This window comes from Bufo gargarizans, chromosome 6 (assembly GCF_014858855.1).
Source record: "Bufo gargarizans isolate SCDJY-AF-19 chromosome 6, ASM1485885v1, whole genome shotgun sequence".
In the NCBI taxonomy this organism is placed as follows: domain Eukaryota; kingdom Metazoa; phylum Chordata; class Amphibia; order Anura; family Bufonidae; genus Bufo; species Bufo gargarizans.
The window spans coordinates 195,598,125-195,624,542 of record NC_058085.1 but is presented as its reverse complement, the minus strand read 5'-3'; the positions used below and the strand labels follow the sequence as shown (position 1 = coordinate 195,624,542).

The 26,418-nt window shown below is 41.0% G+C and overlaps 1 protein-coding gene across 1 annotated transcript in view; it reads left to right on the top strand.

Annotated features, from left to right (window-relative positions):
- Window positions 1-26,418, top strand: part of RET (ret proto-oncogene) — a 93,984-nt gene that overhangs the window by 65,574 nt on the left and 1,992 nt on the right. Inside the window, exons 10-19 of the mRNA XM_044300041.1 lie at window positions 3,192-3,305; window positions 3,536-3,792; window positions 4,356-4,503; window positions 5,956-6,063; window positions 6,311-6,519; window positions 7,891-8,013; window positions 10,079-10,149; window positions 11,479-11,616; window positions 12,811-12,910; window positions 19,687-19,834. Of these exons, the coding sequence (XP_044155976.1) occupies window positions 3,192-3,305; window positions 3,536-3,792; window positions 4,356-4,503; window positions 5,956-6,063; window positions 6,311-6,519; window positions 7,891-8,013; window positions 10,079-10,149; window positions 11,479-11,616; window positions 12,811-12,910; window positions 19,687-19,834 (1,416 nt within the window). The remainder of the gene's footprint in view (window positions 1-3,191; window positions 3,306-3,535; window positions 3,793-4,355; window positions 4,504-5,955; window positions 6,064-6,310; window positions 6,520-7,890; window positions 8,014-10,078; window positions 10,150-11,478; window positions 11,617-12,810; window positions 12,911-19,686; window positions 19,835-26,418) is intronic.

Sequence of the window (26,418 nt, the reverse complement as noted above, 5' to 3'; positions counted from 1 at the left end):
GACTTCTGGCTCTCCACCTTGTTGGACCCTCGCTACCAGGCCAAAAATGGGGGCCTTTTTTACACCCGCTGAGAGGGAGGACAAACTGAACTGCTATAGAGATATCCTATGTAGTCAGTTGGCCGCTGACTATCTGCACCATCATCCATCCTCTCGCAGGTCTGACCGGGGAGGCCCCCTGCACTCTCGTTTCACTGCCATGGCTGCTGTGACAGGAGGGGGTAGGAGCAGTACCAGCTCCATCAGCAGAAGCTTGATTCTAGAGTCGCTGATGAGCAGCTTTCTTAACCCGCCTAGTAAAGAAACTACTCACCAGCAGCAGCAGCTAGACCTAAAGCAGAACCTGAACCATTAGGTGTTGGCATACTTTGACAGCACCCTGCCACCCACCATCGTCAGCGGGTACTGTTGTTGCCACCCACCTCCCCACTCTGTCATCGGGTCACTCTGTGGTCTCCTAATGCTGCTGCCACCTCACGACTCAGGTCTCCTCTCATGCTGCTGCTGCCACCTCCGCACTGTCATTGTGCCACTCTGTGGTCTTCTCATGCTGCTGCCAAATCCATACTATGTCACCTTATCAGTCTGTGGCCTCCTCATGCTGCTGCTCAATCAACACTATATCACTGGGCCACTCTGTGGATTCCTCATGCTGCTGCCACCTCAACACTATGTAAATGGGCCACTCTGTGGTTTCCTCATGCTGCTGCTGCTGCCACCTCCCCACTATGTCACTGGGCCACTCTGTGGTCTCCTCATGCTGCTGCTACCTCAACACTATGTCATTGGGCCTCTCTGTGGACTTCTCAAGCTGTTCTCCCATCCTCCTCACTCCATGACATTTATTTGACCCTTCTTCTGATCTGTCAGAAGGAAGGAAAAATGAGACGCACAACGGATCCTGTCTGTGTAGTTGCTGTAAAGCCTGTATGTTCCCATCAGAATTGGCTTATGATTTGGTAGGAGTGGGTACAAAACACAGAAGACATCCAAATATCCCATTCACGTGTCTTCTCTGTTTTGGATCCACTCCTGTTTTTTGTTTTTTTTTGCTTTAGCAATACTGATGGATTACTGACGAAATGCTGACCTAGTGAAGGCGGATGCTCAACAAAGAGGATACATTTTTAGTTGGGTTATTGTTCTGACGGATCAGAGGAAGGGCAAAAAAATCTGTGACGTCAACACAAACTTACTGCTGACACCCTCTTCACTCTGTCCGGGGGCTCTACCTGTATAAGCGTTTAATAGAACAGGTTCTGTAGATATCTATGTTGAATCAGCTGACGACGGTGTAAAAGGAGTGCACCCTTTCATGCTACAGTAGGATCTTGGGCCTCTGCATTTGTTCAAACGCTTCGGTTTTAATGCTGTCCCTATGGGCATGGTTCTCACCTGAGCGTTTTACAGCGTGTACGAATTTGCTGTAAAACACCCTACGCCCCAAGAAGTACAGGAGCTTCTTTGGGGTGTATTGTCGCGCGTTCCCACCCATAGACTTTAGCGGGAATGCGCCTAAATGGGCGTTTGCTTGTTTCTGCCCATTAAAAACTCCCAATACAAACGCCCGATAAAAACTCCTGTAAAAGGCGCTTATCGAATATGCTCAGGTGTGAACCCCAGCCTTAGGCTACTTTTACACTAATGTTTTTTGTGGATCCATCATGGATCTTCAAATACGCTTCCGTTACAATAATACAACCGCATGCATCCGTCATGAATGGATCCGGTTGTATTATGTCTTCTATAGCCATGACGCATCCGTCTTGAACACCATTGAAAGTAAATGGGGGATGGATACGTTTTCTATTGTGCCAGATTGTGTCAGAGAAAATAGATCCGTCCTGGCACACAATGTAAGTCAATGGGGATAGATCCGTTTGGCAGGCAGCGTTTTGGTGTCTGCCTCCAGAGCGGAATGGTGACTGAATGAAGGCAAACTGCATTATAAGCAGATTATTTTCCATTCAGAATGCATTAGGGCAAAACTGATCCGTTTTGGACCGCTTGTGAGAGCCTAGAACGGATCTCACAAACGGAAAGCCAAAAAACTAGTGTGAAAGTAGTCTTAGCTGGTTGACGGAAAATTCAGATCCCTCTATTACAGCATCTCAGCCCTGTACAGAAAAAAAGTCCCATATTTGTAATAATGACCAAGTAAAAAAAAGATTTTAGCTCAAAATGAGTACAATGCAATAATAAAAACATGGAAAAAAAATTAAAAAATCATCAAAACTTCTAAGAAAAAATGTTTAACATAAAAATGTGATTCAAACAATAGGTCATTTTCTGACGACACATTCCCTTGAAGCATTCTTACTCTTAACCATAAATTGACAAAGAACACTGTAACAATAAATGTGTGGGAAGGGCTATAATTATATCCTACAATGTAAGTAACATAACAAGTGCCCTGATAAAAGTATACAAGGGGACATCTGGAAATAGCACAAATAATCGTACCATATGTAGTAAAAAAAAAAAAATACAGACCAAATTGGATGGACATCCCAACATGTTTTGTAGACGCTGGGCCCCTGAAGGAAGCAAATCCGAAACACGTCTTGGGGTGTTCTTGTGTGCCATCCAGTTTGGTCTGTATATTTTTTTGTTATTATCTGTGCTGGCATTATTTGTGCTTTTTCTGGACATCTGGTTTAGGATCTTTTGGGATTACATTGCAGGATTTTTTATAGCCCTTCCCACACATTTATTGCTATTTATGTACCTGGTAAGATGGTATTTATAATGTGGTCGATGTGTCTGCCATTTAATATGTGTTTTAATATAATGTCTTTTATAAACATAGTAACATAGTACATAAGGCCAAAAAAAGACATCTGTCAATCCAGTTCGGCCTGTTATCCTGCAAGTTGATCCAAAGAAACGCAAAAAAAAAAACTGAGGTAGAAGCCAATTTTCCCCACTTTAGGGGAATAAAAAATTCCTTCCCGACTCCAATCAGGCAATCAGAATAACTCCCTGATGTACTATTTTTTATATAGTTGGCAGTATTTTGTTTTATCATTTTGGTGGTAGTAATTTGTATGCAATATACGGTAACTGATAATAAGACTTACTTTTACTGTGAATTGTTATGACTTCCTACATTATCTACAATATACATTATGACAGCTGGTCCATTATGCATGAATCCAACTTTAGTCTTTTTTGTATTGTTTTGGATTCAGAGATGGATATCCTTGGTGGGTTTGAGCGAGGATTTCCCAGTGGAATAAAAGCAGGTCATGACACTTGTCACTGTTTCCCTGACAGATGTGTCTGTGAGAAGAATATAGAGGAGGGTAAGAAACTTACTTAAATTGTACATACATCTTTAAATGGAATTTTAAATATGGATAAAATAGTAACTGAGCAATTTATGTAAAAAAAATCAATCCTGAGTTACATCCTGTATTTGAGCTGAGTTCATGGATAATCCTATAAAAGTGCAGACTAATACTTTTAATAGAATATGTAAAAAATAAGAACTTTATGATAATAATTTTGCAAATATATGCTTTTTCATTTACAGTTCAATTGTGTGATGAAGCTTGTAAGACGGTTATCGCATGTGGAGTATTCCTGTCTTTTATCATCTCTGTGCTGTTGTCCTCATACTTTATTCACCGCTACCATAAAAACTCACCAAAGCCCCCTATAGCTTCTGCTGAGATGACTTTCCGCCGACCCGCCCAGTCTTACCCAATCAGCTATTCCTCAACTAATGCCAGAAGACCATCTCTAGATTCTATGGAGAATCAAGTTGCAGTGGATACATTTAAAATACCAGTAGGTTCCAGAGCCCAATATGGCATAGACTTTATATAGTTTTCTGTCATGTTGTTTATTATTATATTTGCATATTCACCAATGCCCTTTTGGCAAAATTGCCACTGTAATGTGCCTGATGCTCTGCATACATATTTTTTAGATTTCTCTGGGATTGCAAAATACTTATTTTCAGGTAGAATGTTTAGCGGCATTGGCTTAGGTAGTAGAATCAGAATCTGGGGGTTAGGTTAGTCTTCCAAATATAGGAGATTTTATCAGGACCTGGCTGTCAGAAAACGGGAAACATGCTTGCATATTTACAAATGTAAAGCTTGACTACAGTATCTAGTATGGACCTTTGGAGGACTTTCCTTAAAGGTTATAACTCTATAAGCCAGGTATTACTAAATTATATTGGGAAATATACTGATTTAGGTCATAATTTTAGTCAATGTAGACCTTTTCTATTTTATTTCAATGTCCCTCTAATGCTTTGCAAATAAGTATTAATGTATTTATGTGACCTAAATAATTGGAAATGTTATTTCTTCTTTTTTCTTTGTTTTTTTTTTAACCTAAAGGAGGATCCAAAGTGGGAATTCCCAAGAAAGAATCTGGTTCTGGGTAAAACCCTTGGTGAAGGAGAGTTTGGTAAAGTGGTTAAGGCAACAGCATTTAGGCTGAAAGGGAAGGCTGGTTACACAACTGTGGCCGTCAAGATGTTAAAAGGTAATTAAAAAAAAACATTGCCACATTTCTGAACATAAAGCAATGGGATCACTAGTCCCCACCTATTAACCAGTTACGCTATGCAATTGCTAGTTATGAAAGTGACTTGCCACAACACGTAAAGCAAAGTACTGCTGATGCCATACATCACTTCAAATCTGTATTGATGGTGGTTCTAATGTACAATGGTTCGATGACATTGTATTAACAACTTCTGTCCGGCACTGTAGACCAGAATCTGATGCTACTAAACTCAGTGAAATGGATTCTATTACATTTCTTATACTACTCATGCCTGTAGTCCTGTGACCCCCTCCACACACACACCTTTATTCTCATAAGACTAAAGTTATCCAAAGACAAATGTTTGCCATATTCGATGATGTAAGTGGGATTTGCCACTAAAATGTATGTGGGATCTCCCATTACTACAGAGGTTGGGGAAAGAAGGATTGGGCAAGTCTGATTTCAACATTCCTGGTTGATGACCCCCACTGGAAATACACTGCTATATTTGAAACCTCGGTGGTTCAGATCTTCTAAACAGTATGTTCTAAATGTTCTGAACAGAGGTTGTCTGTTTTAATGATATTGATAACCTATTCTCAGGATAAGTCATCAATATCAGATTGGTGAGAGTTTGACACCGGGCACATCTGCCAATTATCTGCTTGAAGGAGTAGTGTCACTTGGGAAAACGTTGTGTCTTCTTCACAGTAGTATTGACCTGCATGCCGTCCACATTGTAGCAGTGGTGCCAGTACAATTACAGCTTCAACTCCCATTCAAGTAAGGTTACTTCCACACTGGCATTTTGGTTTCTGTTTGTGACATCCATTCAGGGCTCTCACAAGCGGTCCAAAACGGATACGTTTTGCCCTAATGCATTCTGAATGGATAAGGATCCGTTCAGAATGCATCAGTTTGCCGACGATCCGTCTCCATTCCGCTCTGCAGGCGGACACCAAAACACTACTTGCAGCGTTTTGGTATCCGCCTGACGATGCAGAGGCAAACGGATCCATCCTGACTTACAATGTGGCACAAAAGAAAACTGATCCGTCCCCCATTGACTTTCAATTGTGTTCATGACGGATCTGTTTTGGCTGTGTTACAAATAATACAAACTGATCCGTTTTGAACGGATGCATGCGGTTGTATTATCTGAACTGAACCGTTTTTGCAGATCCATGACGGATCCACACCAAACGCGAGTGTGAAAGTAGCCTTAAAAGGACGAAAAGCTGAACTTATCCTGGCCCACTGCAATGTAGACAGCATGCAGGATCACACTGAAGTGGACACAACGCTCACACAAGCACCACTACCCCTTCAAACAGCTGATCAGTGGGGGGGGGGGCTCATAATCAGACCCCCACTGATCTGACTATGAGCTGAAATGATGCAAGAGAAACCTACCACTGATTTTTTTTGTATCATGTCCTTTTACAGAAAGTGCCTCCCAGAGTGAATTACGAGATCTTCTCTCTGAATTCAACCTCTTAAAACAGGTTAATCATCCACATGTCATCAAGTTGTATGGAGCTTGCACCCAAGATGGTAAGTACGTCCAGTCATCAATCACTATACATCATTCTTCTGTCAGAAACCATTCTTTTATGTTTCTTCACATTGTACTAGCTAACTTAAAAAATGATGTTGTTAATTGAATTGTAAAATGCATTTTATGGTGTTACCAAATAGTTAGATGATACCTTGCTAAAGTACGATATTATTAGGGAAGGTTATTCATAACGTTTTACATTCTCCAATATTTATACTATTTTCTGTCCTTTGTTTCATTCAGGTCCCCTATACCTCATAGTCGAGTATGCAAAGTATGGTTCTTTACGTAGTTTCCTAAGGGAAAGTCGCAAAGTAGGACCTAGTTCTGGTGATTCAAACCGTAATTCCAGTTATTTGGATAACCCCGATGAAAGAGCCCTGACAATGGGAGACCTCATTTCCTTTGCATGGCAAATATCCAGAGGAATGCAATATTTAGCAGAAATGAAGGTAAAACTACTATGTCTACATGTTCTTGTCATTAAAAGGGTTTCCAAGATTTTCATGTTGATGGCCTTCAATATCTGATAGGTGATAGGCTATCAATATCTTATCGGTGGTGGTCAAAGTCCCGGCACCCCCACTCATCAGCTGTTTGAAGAAGCCATGGCTCCCCGGTTAGTGATGCAGTCTCTTCCTAGGCTAGTGACATCACATTTATCGGTCACGTGGCCTAGGCACAGCTCAGTCCTATTCAAGTGAATGGGACTGGGCTGCAATACTAAGTACAGTTGATACCCAGTAGACAGCACTGAGCTTGGTAAGCTGTGAGGAGTGCTGCGGCCTTCTCACACAGCTGATCTGTGGGTGTCGGACCCCCAGTAATCAGGTACTGATAGATAGGTCATCAGTGGTAAACACCCAGGCAACCCCTTAAATATTCTAGGTAAATTTGATATAATAATAAATATGCAGGGTTTTCCCTCCATATCACACCAGACAAAATATGAATAAAAAATCTCTAAGTAACTAAAGTAATACTGGTTCATGCTGCACACACAATACTATCACTAGTTTAGTTTCATTCAGGTGTCCTATTAATATATACAGTACTAATAGTATTATTCTGCTAAAATATTAATAATCCAATTTAACCTGTCGTTAATTACTATTACTATATTGTGGTAAATTAAAGGGGTTGTCCAAAATTTACTCCATGCCAGTAAATGCAATAAAATAAAACAAAAATCATCCAATACTCATTGTTTCGCCCCGACCGTTCTCCGTGCCACAGCTCTAGTCCTCCTCCTGGTGTTTGTATACAAGGCTGCAGCGGTGATATAGAAGTACTCAGTGTGTGATCGCATGCCATGTAGTGGGATGAGGACTGAAGCTGCTGTCCTAACAAGAGTAGAGAGAAACAGGTGAGTGTAGGATGATTTTGTAGCATTTACTGGCTTTGGGAAAAGCAGTGACAACCCCATTAATTAAAAAAATAAGTGGTCTGAAATTCTAACTTTACTGGATTTTCAAGAGAAAATCAGAACAACAACCAAAGGTCCTATCCCTCCCCAAAAAACTGACGATTAAGCAACTTAGGCAATCTATATACCATTGAGAGATCACTTTAAAAGATGTTCTTGTGCCTCTGTGGTAATAAAAAAAAGTAAAACTTTTTGTCGATTAGGAGGGGTCAATCATTTTGACCAGCTCCCGATCCCATGCATCACAAAAGGAAGGAAGGGTCTAATTTTTAAATCAAATATTTGGTGTTGTCTTGAATGGTAAGCTAAGCAAATATATCTCTGTTATCACAGTTTTAATAACTACTTTGATTTAATTCCATATGTAATGTATGATAAATACCCATTATTTCACCAGCTTGTTCATCGAGATCTAGCTGCGCGAAATGTGCTGGTGGCAGAAGGTCGTAAAATGAAAATATCTGATTTTGGTCTCTCTCGTGATGTTTATGAAGAGGATTCATATGTAAAGAGAAGCAAGGTAATCTCATTACCACGCTATACTATTACACGTCCTTGGGTCACAAAGAAAGCTGGATTTACACAAGAGGGATGAGCAGGCAATTGTCGACAATCGCCTGCTTGTTGGTGGAGGTGAAGGGCTGCATTTACATGCAATGAACACTCTTGCTCATACAGCTGCATTGTTTTTGGGCAGCAGAGTGCTTTTTATACAGCATGATCTGCTGCCCAGAAATGATCATTTAGCTGCACGCATTAACGATTATTTCATCCGATGAATAAGTTATCTGCGATACCTTTAGACGGGCCAATTATCAGGAAAGAGCTCATTCCTGAAAATTGGCCTAAATATGAGGCCATGTAAATTGGCTTTAAGATTTCGTTTTAAACAGTAGGCTCAAAACTATGCAGCAAATAATACCCGACCTGAACGTTTTGTCTCTTCACAGTAGAGTTCATGATTTGTCAATGTATAAAGCTATACCACGTAAAAAGAAAGGTGTGTGACTTTGCTGTTTTATTCTTATTATTCAGTACAGCGAGGCTATTACACGATAGTGATCATAAAACAACTGTTAAAAGCGGTAAATGGTCTTTAAAAACAGACCCATTGTCTTTTATGAGGGTTGTCAGGCCATGAGTATGTACAAAATAGGGCATTCCCTATGTTTTGACGGCCTGTATTCATCGTCTGTTAAAACAATGGACATGTAAAAACACCCAAAGTCTTCAATTATTTACTGTTGTGTGAATATAAACGTAGGTTATTTTACATATTAGATTGTCTACAGTGGATATTAATCTTCGAGTGTATGCTCAAATATGAGTGGGGACCATGTAAATAAAAGTAGACCGATATTACAACTTCTTGACACATATAACTGTACATGAAGTGCAGTCACTTTTGCTTCTAGATCATTCAGGCAGTTTTCACAGTGTGTTAACCTGTTAGCAAAAAAGTAGATCCGAGGAACAGTAGTAAGTTAAGGTGCCCATACACCCTTATTAGCTAAGTGCAACCTCTGATAGTGGCTTTTCTCCAAAACACAAAGGATCATGGTTATGGTCTACATGACTAGTATTGATCATGAATATTCGAATTGCGAATATTAATCGTGAATATCGTCACTTTGAGAATTTGCGAATATTTACAATATAGCGATAAATATTCGTAATTTCGAATATTCTAGATATTTATTTCCATCAGTAACCTCCCTTCCTGCTTGTGGGCCAATGAGAAGGCTGCAATGTCTTTGTCTGAGCTTAGCAACATCCCTAGCAACCAATAGTAAAGTTGCCTGCCCCTTATATAAGAACCTCCCCAGCAACCATTTTCTACAGTTTTATGGAGTGCTGGGAGAGAGAGAGAGAGAGCAGTGTCATTACTGTGCTTTGTGCTTTCCCCACTACATTAGATAGATAGATAGCTTATACATATAATACAGATAGTCTATGTTATATAGTTTAGCTGTTGCATTGCAGTGTGTTAGGTAGTGTGATAGGTTCTGCTGTCCATACATACATGCAGACCTGCTAAAATGTGAAGTTTCACGTATTGCGCCAAATAGTCACATCGTTGGTGGCGATTTGCGCAATCGCGAATATATATGAGCACTCTAACTGCATATAAAGCCATTTTTAATGTTTTGCCGTGTCAACAATTTTCTCCAGTCTCAGGAAACTTCGCTGAAAATGTAGCAAAAGTGACCCACGCCTGTATTTGGCACGCATTACGCGAATATTACAATATTATGAATATTACCTGATTTTTTTGAGATGAAGAAAATAATCTCGAATTTGTGAATATATGACGAATATTCGCCCAAATATTTATGAAATATTGTGAATTTGAATATAGCCCCTGCCGCTCATCACTATACATGACCATGGTTATAGACTACATGATCATAGTTTTGTGACCACTACTTTTACGAATGGTCAACTCCAGAATTTGCTCAGAATCTGGACCCACTGACTCATATAATGCATTTTTAGGACAAACTCTGTATACCTAAAGTTTGATGTTTTATCATTTGCTTCATATAGCACTTAAATGTTTAATAACTTCTCCCTCTAATCTCCAGGGAAGAATACCAGTGAAGTGGATGGCAATAGAATCCTTGTTTGATCACATATACACCACTCAAAGTGACGTGTAAGTTTTTTTTTAGATGTTTCTAATGGTCTTATGATTGTTCTTTTATTTAATCTACACAAGAAAGCAAGAGCTGAAGAAGGCTCATAGATTTTAGTGCAAATCTATGAAGCCTCATTCAGACTGCCAATTTTAGCATCCAATTTATGCCTACAAATCCCAGCTCAACCACAGGTCTAATGACCCGAAGTAGGGATCTATAGGAGTCATATTTCCTCCAACATGCACACTTCTGTTCCATTCAATGCAATGAAACAGGCTTGTCTTCATCAGTCCCATTGCGATTGCGATGACTGAAGTGGACCGGACCCCCACTGATCAGGCACTTACCACCTGTGTTGGGAAAATTTAGGGCTCATGCACACGACCGTATGTAATTTGCGGTACGCAAAAACTGATCCCCCCAAAAAATGGATGATGTCCGTGTGCATTCTGTATTTTGCGGAACGGAACAGCTGGCCCCTAATAGAACAGTCCTATCCGGAATGCACACGGAGTAAATTCTGTTTTTTGGGCTCATTCATTGAAGTGAATGGTTTCGCATACGGTCCGCAAAAAAAAAAATGACAAGGAAAGAAAATACGGTTGTGTGCATGAGCCCTTAAGCTGAGTTCACGTCTCACGTTATTTGATTAGTTTTTGTAAGCCAAAACCAGGAGTGGAGGCTACACAGAGATAAGGTATAATGAAAAGATCTGCAACTGTTCTGTCCTTTTAACCCAAACCTGGTTTTGGCTCACAATAACTGATGGAAATAACTGATCAAAAAAACGACACGTGAACAAGGCCTTAAGGCTACTTTCACACTAGTGGCAGGACGGATCCGACAGGCTGTTTACCCTGTTGGATCCGTCCAGCTGCTATTTTGACATGCTGCCAGACCGCTGCTCCGTCCCCATTGACTATAATGGGGACAGGGGCGGAGCTCTGGCGCAGTATGGCAGTGCACGGTGAAAGGCTGCTGGACTAAAAGTACTGCATGTCCGACTTTTTAGTCTGGCAGTCTCTCACCGCGAGCTGCCGTGCTGCACCATATCTCCGACCCCGTTCCCATTATAGTCAATGGGGACGGAGCAGCGGTCCGGCAGCACAGCGAAATAGCGGCAGGACAAATCCGATAGGGTGAACAGCCTGTTGGATCCATCCTGCCGCTAGTCTGAAAGTACCCTAAGTTGCTTTGTTCTTTAACAACAGCTTCCTTCTAGCTACTCTTTAGAAGCTTTTAGCAAATGGTGGGGTCCAAAGAAAGGACCCCCACTTAAAAATACTAAATACTGGAGGTGGTGATGTATGTATAACATTTATCTTTGCGGTATCTTATGATAATAGGTGGTCCTTTGGTGTTCTTCTGTGGGAGATTGTTACCCTTGGTGGAAATCCATACCCAGGTATTGCTCCAGAGCGTCTCTTCAACCTCCTTAAGACTGGTTACAGGATGGAAAAGCCAGAGAACTGCAGTGATGAAATGTAAGTCTGTTAACTTCAAGAATGCAGAAGCTTGTATTCATAAAACTGTAAAAGTTACTCTCTCTCTCTCTTAAAGAAGACACATTTCCTTTTTTATGTTAAGCAAAAATATTACATTTTCAAAATAACAAAAAAGGGTCCGAAGCAAAAGTTTTGGTACTCTGCATGGTTAGTACCTAGTTACTACCCATTTGGAAAGTATCATACCTTGTAAACACTTTTTGTAGCCAGCCAAAAGTCTTTCAATTTTGCTTGAGGGATTTTCATCCATTCTTCCTAGCAAAAGTCTTCCAGTTCTGTGATATTCCTGACCTGTCTTGCATGCACTGCTCTTTTGAGGTCTATCCACAGATTTTCAATTATGTTCAGATCAGGGGACTGTGAAGGCCATGGTAAAACCTTGTTAGTATGTTCTTTTGCAAACTTCTGATGCTAAATTTTGTGGTGAGGATGCAGGAGAGGCCTTATTCTGATGACTCTTCCATGAAGGCCATTTTGATTCAGGTCTCGCAGAACAGTAGAAGAATGTAGCACAGCTCCAGAGTCTGATAAATGACCTGAAGGTCTTTTGCAGTCAAGCAGGGGTTCTACCTTCTAGCAAGTCTATGAGCAGCTGTCTCTGAAATTTTTCTTACTTTCCAGACCTTCTCTTGAACTCCGCTGTTACTGTTAACTCCTATTTCTTAATTACATTTCAAACTGAGGAAATGCAACATGAAAATGCTTTGCTTCGATTATAGCCTTCTCCTGCTTTGTGGGCTTCAACCATTTTCATTTTCAGAGTGTTAGACAGCTGCTTAGAAGAACCCATGACTGTTGTTTTTTTTGGGCCAAGGTTAGAGGAGTCTGGGTATTTATAAAGCTTTGACATTTTTATCACCTGGCCTTTCCTGGCAATGATTGTGAACACTCCACTCTTATGAAGCCAAAATAATATACTGATATTGTTTAAAATGTTGAAAAGTGTGTTTCATCTTTAACTTCATGCCTTTTGGAGATTATTTCATCTTCAACTTAATTAACTGTTCACAGTAACAGTAATTTTGACTAGGGGGTGCCCAAACTTTTGCATGATTTTATATATATATATATATATATATATATATATAGTGGTTCAGTGAAAAATGCTGTTATGTTAAAGTGCTTTATTCGTTATTGGAAAAATATAAAGTGCATTCATTGTCCTATTTGTAGGTATAATCTTATGCTGAAATGTTGGAAGCAGGAGCAAGACAAGAGACCAACATTTGGTGAGATCAGTAAAGAATTGGAGAAAATGATGGTCAAAAGCAGGGTGAGTCAAAAAGGGTGTCAGCAGCATAATATACATGTATATACATGCTAACTTTTTTAGTTCTTCAATCTGGGAGGTGGGCTCTCGCTTTGGCCAGGATTGGAGATGAATCTGGTCCCAACTGTTTAATCTTTTAGATAGTTTTGTTGATAGTGATTGCATACAGATGGTTGTTCTGGCAGCCAGATGACAAACAGGTTCCCCCCTAGGTTCCATATTAGTACCTCTATTAGGCCCTGCCAGAGTTGGGGCTTAATAAGATACCTGTCTGTATTTCTGAACAGGCCCAATACACTACAATGCATATGTGAAGTTGAAAAGGAATATATATATATATATACATATATATATATATATATATATATATATACTAAAATGTTTAGAACCATAAAGTCAAAACATAAAGAGCACATAATTGGTGTTATCACACCTGCAACAACACGGTATATTACATTATCCTATTTAACCCAAACAATTAATCCTGTAACAAAAACAATATATAAAAAACAATGCCAGATTTGCCTTTGTTGCTTATCCAGTCTTAGAAGAAACTTAATAAAATGTGATCAAAAAGATATACAGTGTATACCCCCAAAATGGTAAGAAGGAAAACCACAGCTCATCCCACAAATGGCAAGCCCTCAGACAAGCACACAGGCACTTCTGTACTCAGGGGTAAAACTTGTCACCATAATAATTGTGGAATGGGGGCATTTTGATCTCTGCTATGGGACCCCTCACCTCAGAATGCAACTTTTTATATATGTTTCTTTATTCTTTTCTTTTTTTTTAAATGTAGCAAAACTCAAATTATAAACTCCCTTTGAAATAGCGTTAAGCCACACCATCAAAACAACACCCCTTTTTAACCCGTAAAAACTTGGAAAGGTAGAAACCCTAACAGTAAAACCTAACCAGTTACATGTATCATGATCATACACCAGGAGATAAATACAGTATCTATCAGGCACAGCTGGAAAATAAACAACAGCAGAATCCAATGACAGATGCCATCTTCTCAGATTGACAGTGGTCACTTTCACTATCTTTACATGACACTCCCGAATTTGCCTTCCTAGCATTTAAGACAATACTGCTCATTAGTGTTGGCACAAACACTAATTTTACTCAAGCACCGCGATGCTCGGCACATTGCGGTGTTCGGCCGAATACACAGCCAATAAGAGTGCAGGTAAGTACTGCCATTCACTGTAATGCCGTAGCCTTGTTGGCTACTGGCATTACAGTGGTTGGCTGGCCGGAACGCATCATCGGGTGCTATATACTGTAGCACCCGATGACACGTGTTCAGCTCAGTCTTAGTCAGGGAGAGATAGTGTAGGGAGTGAAATAGGAATATTTTAGCTTTTATACACTTGTTATAGACTTAAAAGTCCTTTTAAGGACTATTGTTGTGTGTGGCAGCAATATATATTTTTTGCGTAACCTGTGCTAAATTGCTAAAACTTGTTAGAAACCCAAAAGTCCTTTTAAGGACTATTGTGTGTGGCAGCAATAAAAAGGATTTGTGTAACCTGCACTAAATAGCTTGCAATTGTTTGGCTGCTGCAGACAGCGACATTATCTGTGCTGCATCTCCTAACGTGTGCGCAGCCTAAAAATATCTGTGACATCCAGTGTACTTTTTCCATAGACAGTACGGACAGTTACATTACCTGCTCTACATCTCTTGTATAACGTTTGCGTATCCGAAATATCAGTGACATTCAGTCAAATTTTTTGCTGCTGGTGGCAGCGCATTACCTGCGCTACATTTCCAGTATAACGTTAGGGCATCTGAAATATCAGCGACATTCAGTGTAATTTTTTTCGCCGCTGGTGACAGCGACATTATCTGCACTACATCTCCTGTGTAACATGTGCGCAGCCTAAAAATATCTGTAGCATCCAGTGTACTATTTTAGTAGACTGTGTCCACTGCAGACAGTTGCATTACTTGCGCTACATTTCCTGTATAATGTTTGCGTATCCAAAATATCAGTGACATTCAGTCTCATTTTTTTAGCTGTTGTTGGCAGCGACATTACCTGCTCTACATCTCCAGTATAATGTTAGCGCATCCGAAATATCAGTGACATTCAGTGTAATTTTTTTTGCCGCTGGTGACAGCGACATTATCTGTGCTACATCTCCTGTGTAACGTGTGCGCAGCCTAAAAATATTTGTGACATCTAGTGTACTATTTTAGTAGACCGTGTCCGCTGCGGACATTTACATTACCTGCGTTACATCTCCTGTATAATGTTTGCGTATCCGAAATATCAGTGCCATTCAAATTTTTTTGCTGCTGGTGGCAGCGACATTACCTGCGCTACATCTCCTGTATAACATTTGCCCATCCTAAATATCTGTGACATTAATTCAGTGTAATATTTTAGTAGGCGGTTGTGACAGCGACATTAATTGAGCTACACCTCCTGTTTAACGTGTGCTCATCCTAAATATCGGTGACATTTATTCAGTGTAATTTTTTTATTAGGTGGTGGTGACGGCGAAATTAAACAGGAGGTATAGCGCAAGGAATATGTGCGCATCCTAAAAATATCTGTGACATTCTGTGTACTTTATTTGCACATACAGTTACAAAACCTGCGCTACTGTACCTGTGACATACTTGCAAGTATATATACCATTTAGTATGCGCAAGGCAAGCAGTAAGGGATGGACAAGTGGCTGTGTTGCTGATGGTGCACGCAGAGGCCGTGGCCATGGGCGCTGTGAAACTGTGCCTACTGCCAGAGCACAAGAAACACACTCATCCACGATACCTAGCTTCATGTCCCAGTTTGCAGGGTGGCGCAGGACACCACTCTCGAAGTCAGACCAGTGCGACGAGGAGGTCGGTTGGATTGCAGCAGATAATGCTTCTAGTCAGTTAAGCACCACCCTGTCTTCCACAAAGTCCAGTCTCAGTAGCTAAGAGTCTGGTCAACAGAATCCTCACGCTGGTACTCATTCCTCCTACCATGGAGAGTCTTGGCAAACAAATGATCCCACACACGGATATTCCGAGGAGCTGTTTTAATCGCCATTCCTTAATTTGGGTCTCTCGCCAAGCCTGCTTGAAGAGGGACATGAGGAGATCTTGTGCTCTGATTCCCAAACTCTGGAGATTCCACAGTCAGAAGAAGATGGGAAACGGCAATTAGTGTTTCACAGGGTGGATGATGATGATGAGACACAGTTGCCAATAAGTCAACTGCAATTAATGTCTCAAGAGGTTCATGATGAGACACAGTTGTCAATAACTGAGGTTGTTGTTGGGTCAACAAGTCAAGAGGATGACCAGAGTGAGGAAGTGGAAGAGGAGGTGCTGGATGATAAAGTCACTGACCCAACCTGGGAATGTGTCAAGCCGAGCGAGGACATTAGTACAGAGGGGAAGAGATCTGCAGCACAGCAACAGGCTGGAAGAGGCAGTGTGGTGGCAAAATGGAGAAGGTGGGTCCGTACCAAATAGGCCTGCAACTGTTCCCAGCTACAGATGTTTATACCCCAGGCCTTTGAACGAAAGCGCAAATACCCAGCCACCCACCCACAGACCATAGCACTAAATGTGCACCTTTCCAAGTTGATGGACCTGGAAAGCTTGCCATTTAGGCTTGTGGACACTGAGGCTTTCCGCAGCCTGATGGCGGCGGCTGTCCCACGGTACCCTGTCCCCAGTCGCCAATATTTTTCACGGTGTGCAGTCCCAGCCTTACACCAGCCTGTGTCACGTAACATCACCTGTGCCTTGACCAACGCAGTTATTGGGAAGTGCTTTTGGCCAGGGACGTTACATTTTCCTCATGGCACACTGGGTGAACATTGTGGAGGCTGGGAGCGAGTCTTACCCTGGGATGGCACAGGTGCTACTGACCTCACACACATACCATGCCTAGCCCACCTAGTGGTTCAGAGGTTTCTCAAAACCTACCCCAATTTGCCTGAGCTACTGGTGAAGGTGCGCTGTGTGTGCCCCCTTTTCGGCAAGTCTTCGACAGCTTCCACCAGTCTGGCAACGCTGCAGCAGCACTTGCAATTGCCAGCTCACCGACTGTTGTGCGACGTGAGCACGCGCTGGAACTCGACGTTCCATATGTTGGCCAGGCTCTGTGAGCAGCAGAGGGCAGTAGTGGAATACCAGCTGCAACATAGTCATCCCCTTTCCAGTCAGCTTCCGCTCTTCACAAGCAATGAGTGGGCATTGATGTCTGACCTCTGTGAGTTTTTACGCAATTTTGAGGAATCAACACAGATAATGAGCGGCGATAACGCTTTTATCAGCGTAACCATCCAACTTCTGTGTTAACGCTTGCTGCTCACAATTAAGGCAGACGCTTTGCATGTGGAAGAGGTAGAAATGGGTGAAGACTGTACATACGGTGATAGCCAGACCACCCTCAGTTCGTCTCCTCAGTGCGAATTGGATGATGATGAGGAGGAGGAGAGGCAGGAGACGGTTGCCTCCGCTACAGAGGGTAGTACCCATGGAAGTTTTATTTCATCTGTTCAGCATGGATGGGTAGAAGAGGAGGAAGAGGATGAGGAGATTAAGTCATCCTCCTGATGAGGACAGCGAAGTCTTGTCTGTTGGGATACTGGCACACATGGCTGACTTTATGTTATGCTGCCTTTCCCGTGACCCTCGCGTTGTACGCATTTTGGCCAACACCGATTGCTGGTAGTTCACCCTTCTCAACCCCCGCTACAAAGAGAACTTCTCATCTCTCATTCCTGTGGTGGAGAGGACGAGCAAAATGGTGCAAAACCAGAACGTCTTAGTGGAAAAATTGCTCCAAAAATGTCCAGCTGACAACGCTGGCTGCAGAGTACGTAGTTCCTTGGCCAACCGAGGAGAAGTGACGAGGGAACACTGTGTGTTTTACAACTACTGGGTCTCCAAGCTGGACACGTGGCATGAACTGGAGCTCTACGCTTTGGAGGTGTTGGCCAGCCCTGCCGCCTGCATTTTGTCAAAGCTTGTATTTAGTGCTGCTGGGGGCATAATAACTGATAAGCGCATCCGCCTTTCAACTGCAAATGCTGACAGGTTGACTCTTATAAAAATGAACAAGGCCTGGATTGCCCCTGACTTCTCTACTCCACCAGAGGAAAGCGGCTGAACATAAAGGCACTCTATATGTGGCTTTTATGGGTTATTGAATACACTGTATTCCCATGCACCCCTTCCACCACTAAAAAGGGTATATGGTTCAATTTCCCCTTTCTCGTCGTCCTCCTCCATCATATCAACATGCTTATTAGGTTTTCCTTGCTCCTAATGTTTTAGAGGGTCAGCTAAGCAGCGGGCCCCCACCCATAATGTTTTTGAGGGTCACCAGCAGGCCCTCAACCATAATGTTTTAGAGGGTCAGCTCAGCAGCAGACCCTCACCCCCAAATTTTTAGATGGTCAGCTCAGCAACAGACCCTCGCCCACGAGAATTTTTAGATAGTCAGCTCGGCAGCAGGCCCTCGCCCACGAACATTTTTAGATAGTCAGCTCGGCAGCAGGCCCTCACCCACAAATTTTTTTAGATGGTCAACTCGGTAGCAGGCCCTCGCCCATAATGTTTTAGATGGTTTGCTCGGCAGCAGGCCCTCGCCCCTAATGTTTTAGATGGTCAGGTCATCAGCAGACCCTCACCCCTAATGTTTTAGATGGTCAGATAAGCAGCAGACCCTCACCCCTAATGTTTTAGATGGTCAGATCAGCAGCAGGCCCTTGCCCCTAATGTTTTAGACGGTCACCAACAGGCCCTTGCTCCTAATGTTTTTGAGGGTCACCAGCAGGCCATCAATCATAATTTTTCAAGGGTGTGTATGATGCCCTCCTTTATGTGTAATAAAAGGTGTATTGGAGTGCTGGTTCCTTGTAATTTTTGGCAGCCCTTTCCCTTAGTGCATAGGCTTTATGAGTCCCACAACCTGAACGATTGTACCATAATGTGAATGAGGCCCCTGCTTTATGTGATATACAGGTTGTATCGGAGTGCCTCTTCCTTGTAATTTTTGGCGGCACTTGCACTTTATATACAAGTAAATATACAGGAAAGAATGTTTCCTAACAATTTTTCCTCTAAAATCAATATTATCTTCAGTTTGGTGCGTATTATTGTCAGTCTGTAAAAGTGGTGTACTACTCCAATAACATTGTTCCCACCAGGGACCTGGGAGTCCAAGATGCATCCAGACATCCTCCCCATGCTGTTCCCAAACCATTTCAGTGGTGTTTCCATCAATTTATGACCTTTTACTATAAACCAGAAACCCTCCCCTCTTCAGAGCAGGGGGTGCCTGGTTTAATGTTCATGTTCACCCATTGATTTCCATTGTGATCGGGTGCTCGGTAGAGCACCCGAGTATCCCGAGGTGCTCTGCTCGAGCCCCCGACCCGAGCACTTTGGTGCTCGACCAACACTAATGCTCATGACAACTACAATGACCCCTTAATAATCCTGCTTACCTGCCAGGAGAGCACATTTTTGTCTTGCTAGTAAAATGAAAACTTACCACAACCCAATGATTGTAGCTGCTTCCCTACTAGTGTTTTACTGTAACCAAATACTAAGTAAATGGAATTTAAAGTAGAGAACACCCATTTACCACTGAGGAAAATCTGTGGAACATACCTGGATGCTTGGACCGTATAACACCACTGGTCAGCAGTGCATTTGTCCTGTAGATTTGTTATTTTATTGTTATCTAAATGATACCGTATGGATTTTCTAGAAAGTATTTATAACTTGCATTTTTCATTTAACATTCTAGGATTATTTGGACCTTGCTGCCTCTACTCCTGCAGACTCCATGCTCTATGATGATGGCCTTTCTGAAGAAGAGACCCCTCTGGTGGACTGTAATAATGCCCCACTCCCCAGAACTCTGCCGTCAACTTGGATTGAAAACAAACTCTATGGTAGAATTTCCCATGCGTTTACTAGATTCTAACTACGCTATCCAGTAGGACAAATTGCCTCTATCTGAGCATTTCTAGAACTCTGCTTCTCAGCTTCTCAACAACCCCAGGGCTGTGTGTCTCAGAAAGCAAACTGCTTTATCAGCTGTTTAACTTGATTTTGATTTTGCTAAATTTTTTATGCCAATGAATAAATAATTTTGCAGCAATGTTCAAAAGAAGCATAAGAAAATTTCCATAAAACACGTGCCTAAACTGGTAGCCACGGAAATTATGTACATAAATAGAAGGCTCTGATCTTAACTCATATCTGACATTGTATTGCGTGAACCAACAGCACTTAATAGATAACCTACATACAATACATCCATATCTTGTTATATATATCTGGTCAAAAGCTATTGCAAAACAGCATCATCTACCATTGAGTACCATTCCATTTACCTTGGCCTTTAGTGCAGTCTTAGGGCAATCTGCTAATACATCCTTTGAAAAAAAGGGTTTAGGAATAATGTGAGCATAAACTTATACATCAAAATAACTATAAATATTCTATAAAAGTGATCAAATACCTGTTACTAATAATAGATAACTTTATTAAGACGAAAAAGAAATGAATTACTTATCCTGAGCTTAAATGATAAGAAAAATTAATTCATATATTAACTTTAAAAAGATATATATTGTTCCAAACATACTGGATGAAACTTATCATGGCATTTGTTCCAGTTTTCTGACATCATAAAGATGCAGTTTATGCATGCATCATTTAGGCAAAAATGTGACGTTTTATAAAAGTTGTATGTTTGAATCAGTCGGCACTGCAGATAAAATTAGCGGTGCACGTGTCCTAGGGTCGGGCCCGCCAAACAACAATAATAACGAAGAAGGACCGGCACTCACATGTGTCATCTTGTGAAGTATTTCTTTATTGCCACATATTCATTCTGTGACGCATTTCGACACAATCCGTATCTTTGTCAAACTGTTGGAATGAATATGTGGCAATATATTCATTATTATTGTTTTATACAATTTGGTGAGGCTTATCCTGAAGAGTGTGGCCTAGTGCTACCTGATAGATTTACTATAATTTACCCCAGAAACCGGCATTAAATATAGCACAAATCTACACCAGATCACAGCTAGTGTAAACATGCTTTTTTGATGCATGGGCAGGCAAAGAGGCAAAAAATTTATTAATAAAATGTTTAAAATAAGATTAGAGAATGAAATGCCAGTCTTAAAGGGGTTGTCTCATCTTGGACATTGGTGGCGTATCACTAGAATATGCCACCAATGTCAGATAGGTGCAGGTCCCACCTCTAGGACCTGCACATATCTCCAGAACGAGAACCCCAAAGTAAGGGAAAACAGCCATTTATGTGCAGCCGTGCTCCATTAATTTCTATTGGACTGCTGAAAATAGTCAAACACTTGCTCATGCCCAGTGCACTCTCCATTCATTGCTATGGGACTTCTAAAAATAACCAAGCCTGCTCACTCAGCTATCTTCAGAACTCTAATAGAAATTATTAGAGAGCACGGTGCACATGCACGTGAACTCTCCACCTATTTCGATGGCCTATTCTGGAAATAGGTGCAGAACTCAGAGGTGGGACCTAAGCCACCTATGACACAACTCCTTTAATAAATCCCCCCAAAACTGTCTACATAACAACAAGAAGTTTTAATTTAAGGCTTAAGTAATGTGAGCAATACATATCATTTGTCATCTATCCCAGAGGAAAAAATGGCCAAATTTTTTTCTAAATGAGTTCCAAAGCTCAACTTAATTCTATATAATTATATTAAAGGGTCACAGTTTGACTTAGTAGGGATGCCCAAAAATAGTTTTTACCAAGCCTTTCTGACAGCAAAAAAAAAAAAAAAAAAAAAACTTTATTGCTACAGTAAAGAAAATTTTACAAAATTGTTATCTATCTTACCGCATGTGTAACTTAAAGGGATTGAACGCTTTACAATGTTTTTCTGTTGCTCATTGTATTATAGTTACTGCTCCTGATGTGTTCAGTAACTTCCATCCATATTCTGTTTATTCTGTTCTTTTTTGCGCCTCGTTAATGCTCCTGTAAGCATTGCCTGTTGTGGGTTTTTGCAGCTGTGGTCCTAATTTGTCTAGTGCAGTCTCAACCCTTATTCTGCACCTGTGGACCAATGAAGGCTTTCACAGTGCACGCGTTCACTTCATTTGGCAGCTACGCACATAGGAAGTGACAATGGAAGCATAGGAGAATTATTTAGACTGCGCAGATGATGAACACTTGTGGAGTTTGCGCAGTAGAAGAAAGGATTGGCGCGCGCAATCCCAGCTGGACAGGGTAGGCAACACAGCCTCCTGCCAGTGATGTCATATACAGGGGCTGAAGCCGCAAAAACAGACCACAGGCACTGTTTACAGGAGCACAAGAGCAGGAGAAACAGAATATGTATGGAAGTTACTGAACACGTCAGGAGCAATGACTGTAATACAGTAAGTAACAGAAAAACACAGCAAACTGGCAAACCCCATTAAACTCTGTAAAATGTGTAAGAGGCCCCCCTCTACACCCACATAGCTACACCCATGTCCTTGACTTTGGATATCTCACAGATATGCTATGCTGGTACTTGATGCATAGATTGGAAGTTACCCTCTATCATGTTAAAGGGCAGTCGTAGAAATATCTAAAGGAGACTTAGGTGCACATTTATTAAGACCAGCGCCTAAAATGCCAGTCTCAATAAGCCCTATAGCTGGCGGTTGATCCACCAGAGTTATGAAGAGTCGCCGGCCTCCACATAACTTCGGTGTATCTACGGCCACTTCTAAATGTAAGACAGCTTCCTAGCTGTCTTACATTTACACCTCTTTCTATGCCTGAAACATATACAAGCCCGTCCCCCTCCCCACCCATGCCAACTTTTTTAGACCTGGCGTGAACGGGGAAAATTTGCAGATTGCAGCGCAACTAATCTGCGCCTGAAATACGGTTAATATAGGTGTAATTCATCTTCATAAATGACCCCCTTAAAGTCTGAAATTGTTTGATAATTGAAATGCCTTTTAATGCATAAAAAGTGACATGTTATGTTGTAGTAGGAGAAATAGCTATTATCTATGATACAATACTTTCACACTACTAGTATGTTTCCATGGCTTAAAAAGGTATTCCTGTCTGGACATTTAGGGCATATCCACAGGATAGGCGATAAATGGCCGATAGGTGCCCATCCTAACTATGGAACCTGCTCCTCTGTCAAGAATGGAACCCATTCACAAGATGCAGCGAATGATGGGCAGGCTGCACATACATGTCTCCCTTCATTAACTGTTATAAGACTTCCGAAAATAGCCAAGTTCACTTATTCAGCTATTTTCAAAAGTTCAATTGCAGTGAAAAGAAAGAGCAACACATGCACAGTCTACTTACCATTCACTATTCTGAAGAACCATGGCACTTATGTACAGTATATATTTGAAAATTGTAGTTAATTAATCCATCCCGTAACATATAAGTGACATGTCAATGTTTCGGTTCTATCCCAGATCCTTGTTCAGGGCCAATAAGACAAGTCAAAAGGCACAGTGAGGCTGGATGGTGGTGTTTCTGGTGCCGTGCTTCTTCAGAATATTGCTTGTGGAAACTTCCCAACCACTGAGCACCAGTACGACATTATACGTCAGAGTGCCAACCATTTCCTCATCTACACACCATTCACGGCAGCACGCCACAGGTTCTCATTCTTGATATAGGAACATGTTTCAGATGTGGGGCCCGCACCTATCAGACATTTATGGCAAATCCTTTGGGTAGGCCATAAATGTCCAGATGGAACATCCCCATTAAAAGTCCATAATATGAAATAACATATATGTCAAAACTGATTAATGTAGGGCTGTTTTATCCATCTTTAGTAAGGTTTTTGTCTAAACTTGGATGTATTTACTCAGCTATCATATAATATCATTCTATTCTGAGGTTTTCAGGCAGAATTGATTAGGTGTGACGTTTTCCATTACTAGTAGTTTTATTTATTTATAAGGTGCCATTGCGATTTTCATATGATTATGACTGGAATATTATTCATTGAATATTACGGAATACCATATCCTAATTATGGCCAGAAGACAATATTCCAAACATGGCAAGATAACCACAATTTAACACTGCTAAAAAGATGTTATTCTATTGTACCAGAGAACATTTCAGACTGAATGTTACAGACTAGTGTGGTTAGCTATTCCACTTCACATCCTGTAGATAAAGAGAATCTGTAACCATGATCTTGGACTATTATTTGAGCAGTACTGCAGATAAGGAGTCCAGATCTATTTTTTATTTCTACTGTCACCCGTTCCCTTGCTGCTCATAAGTGCGTTAAAATACATTCTTGGGACTGCCAATCATGCGCACAGGTGTCCTCTCCATTATGTTAGCACAGCAGGCTGTGTATGTCAGCACAGTTTTGAGCACTGACAGTGAGGAAACGAGGAATAGAAAAATATTGAGATCTGGACTTCTTATCTATAGTAATACTCCAAGATCATGGTGACAGATTTCCTTTAATATTCTAGGAAGAATCTAGAGTTACAATCTGCATGGCATAATCTCATGCAATAAAAAAATAAATACACCATATTTATCCCCACAAAATTCCAACATCTTAGTGTAATTCTACTTTGCTCCCCACCAGTTTTATTATAGAAATATATTTATTTGGAGATTGATTACTTGAGCGGCTTCTGGTCGAGAGATGATGGATATGATTAAAGGGGTTGTGTGAGATTAGAAAAACAAGGATGCTTTTGTTAAAAGAAACAGTGTAACAGTGGCACTGTTTCTTGATCTCATACAATCCCTTTAAACACACCCCACCCCCACCCCAAAAAAACCTTGTATTCTGACAATGTCATGTACAAGTTATTTTGCATTGCATTATGCTTTGTGAAGAATTGTTTCTTTTATGTTGTCTCTTACGATGTCTCTGGTATAAGTGTCTTGTTGTGTTGGTGACCTGAGACAGTAAGCATAGTTCTTGCCAAAACTCCTTAATTTTTCTGCTTCTGATTTCAAATAATGCAAGAATCAGACTTGGGATTTTCCATTATTCTGTGTTCGATAGCCATACACAATAAGGGGAAGAGTCTTACCAATGCAAGTAAGAATATTAATATTGATTGACCCTGGATTATAAAACTACTTACATTGGCCTCATGAAAACTCAGTCTTAATTTGCAACCTTACGTGGTGGACTTCCTCTTAGTATATTCTGGTTACCCTCGTGTTTCACAACCGCTTCTTGTTGCATAGACATAAGCCATTGTTTTTGCCTTGAATTCACAAAAAGGTTAATGCAATGTATCTGATTAGTATAACTATAAGCCATTCCCTACCATTAATTATTGTGATCCCATGATTTCTTTTGACTAGGAATAGAGTTACACAATGTGTGTGTGGCTCAACAGGGGAGAATTTTCAAAACTGGTGAGAGTGGAGTAGTTTCCTAATGGCCACAAATCAGGTCTTTACTCCCTTTGCTTTCCAAATGGTTTCTGCAAAATTTGATTTATAATCAGAATAGTTGCATTGGTCAACTGCTTAACTAATCCTTTGCACCAATGGCAAAAATGCAGTTGACATTAAACCTTTTAACCTAAAAAGTTGAAGGAAGATGACAACTGTCTCAATCAGGAAGAAAACATATACATTGGGTTATGTCTAATAAAAATCCAAAGAGGCCTCTGCATAAACAAGGATTCCCAGAAAGATTTGGAGCTCCCCTCCAGCCGTGCACTAAACGAAATTCCATGTATAAGTTTAGTTCTTAGGTAAGATTCAGGCGTGCGATGCAGCTTATTCGAACAAAAGAGTGGATACAGAAGAGAGCTGACCCATCAGTATTTCCCTTAAAGCTGCATTTACACAAGCCAATAATGGTCCAGATTATTGGGAACGACCATTCCTACAAACAGTCGTTCTTGACAATCTACCAATGTAAATGTATGCAGATCACCCGATCAACAAGCAAAATGCTCGTTCATTGGGTGATCCTGTCATTCATACAGGCACCACCGATCATAGTTTCTAGGCAGCAGATTGTGGGGTCTAAACAGCGATCTGCTTGTTAGAAATCATGAATCTGTATGAGAACGAGGGATCGCAATAGCGACCCCTCATCCTCATACAGTGAAGGATATTGCTAAATGTAAATGCAGTGGTTTCCTTCAATGAACAAGCAGCCGACTGTCTGGAAGAAACGCTTCCTTCCTGACAATCGGCTGCAGAATCATCCCGTATAAATACACCTTTATTCTTTTATTTTGTATACACTCCTGTCACCCAAAAAATAAAAGTATGAATCCAGCCTAAATTGGAATTCCTCCAAAAATAGACACATATTAGTAATGTTAACCAGAAGTTCAAGTTCTCGCCAGAGTTGGTATTATTTGTGTTTTATTGTAAGATGGCCATATACAGTACCTTACATAGGCCCCCTAAACATATGTGTTCTCAGCAGACCATGAATATGTTCTTAAGGGGGAGAAGGGAATAAGCAGCTGTCAGACCACTCTGATGGCA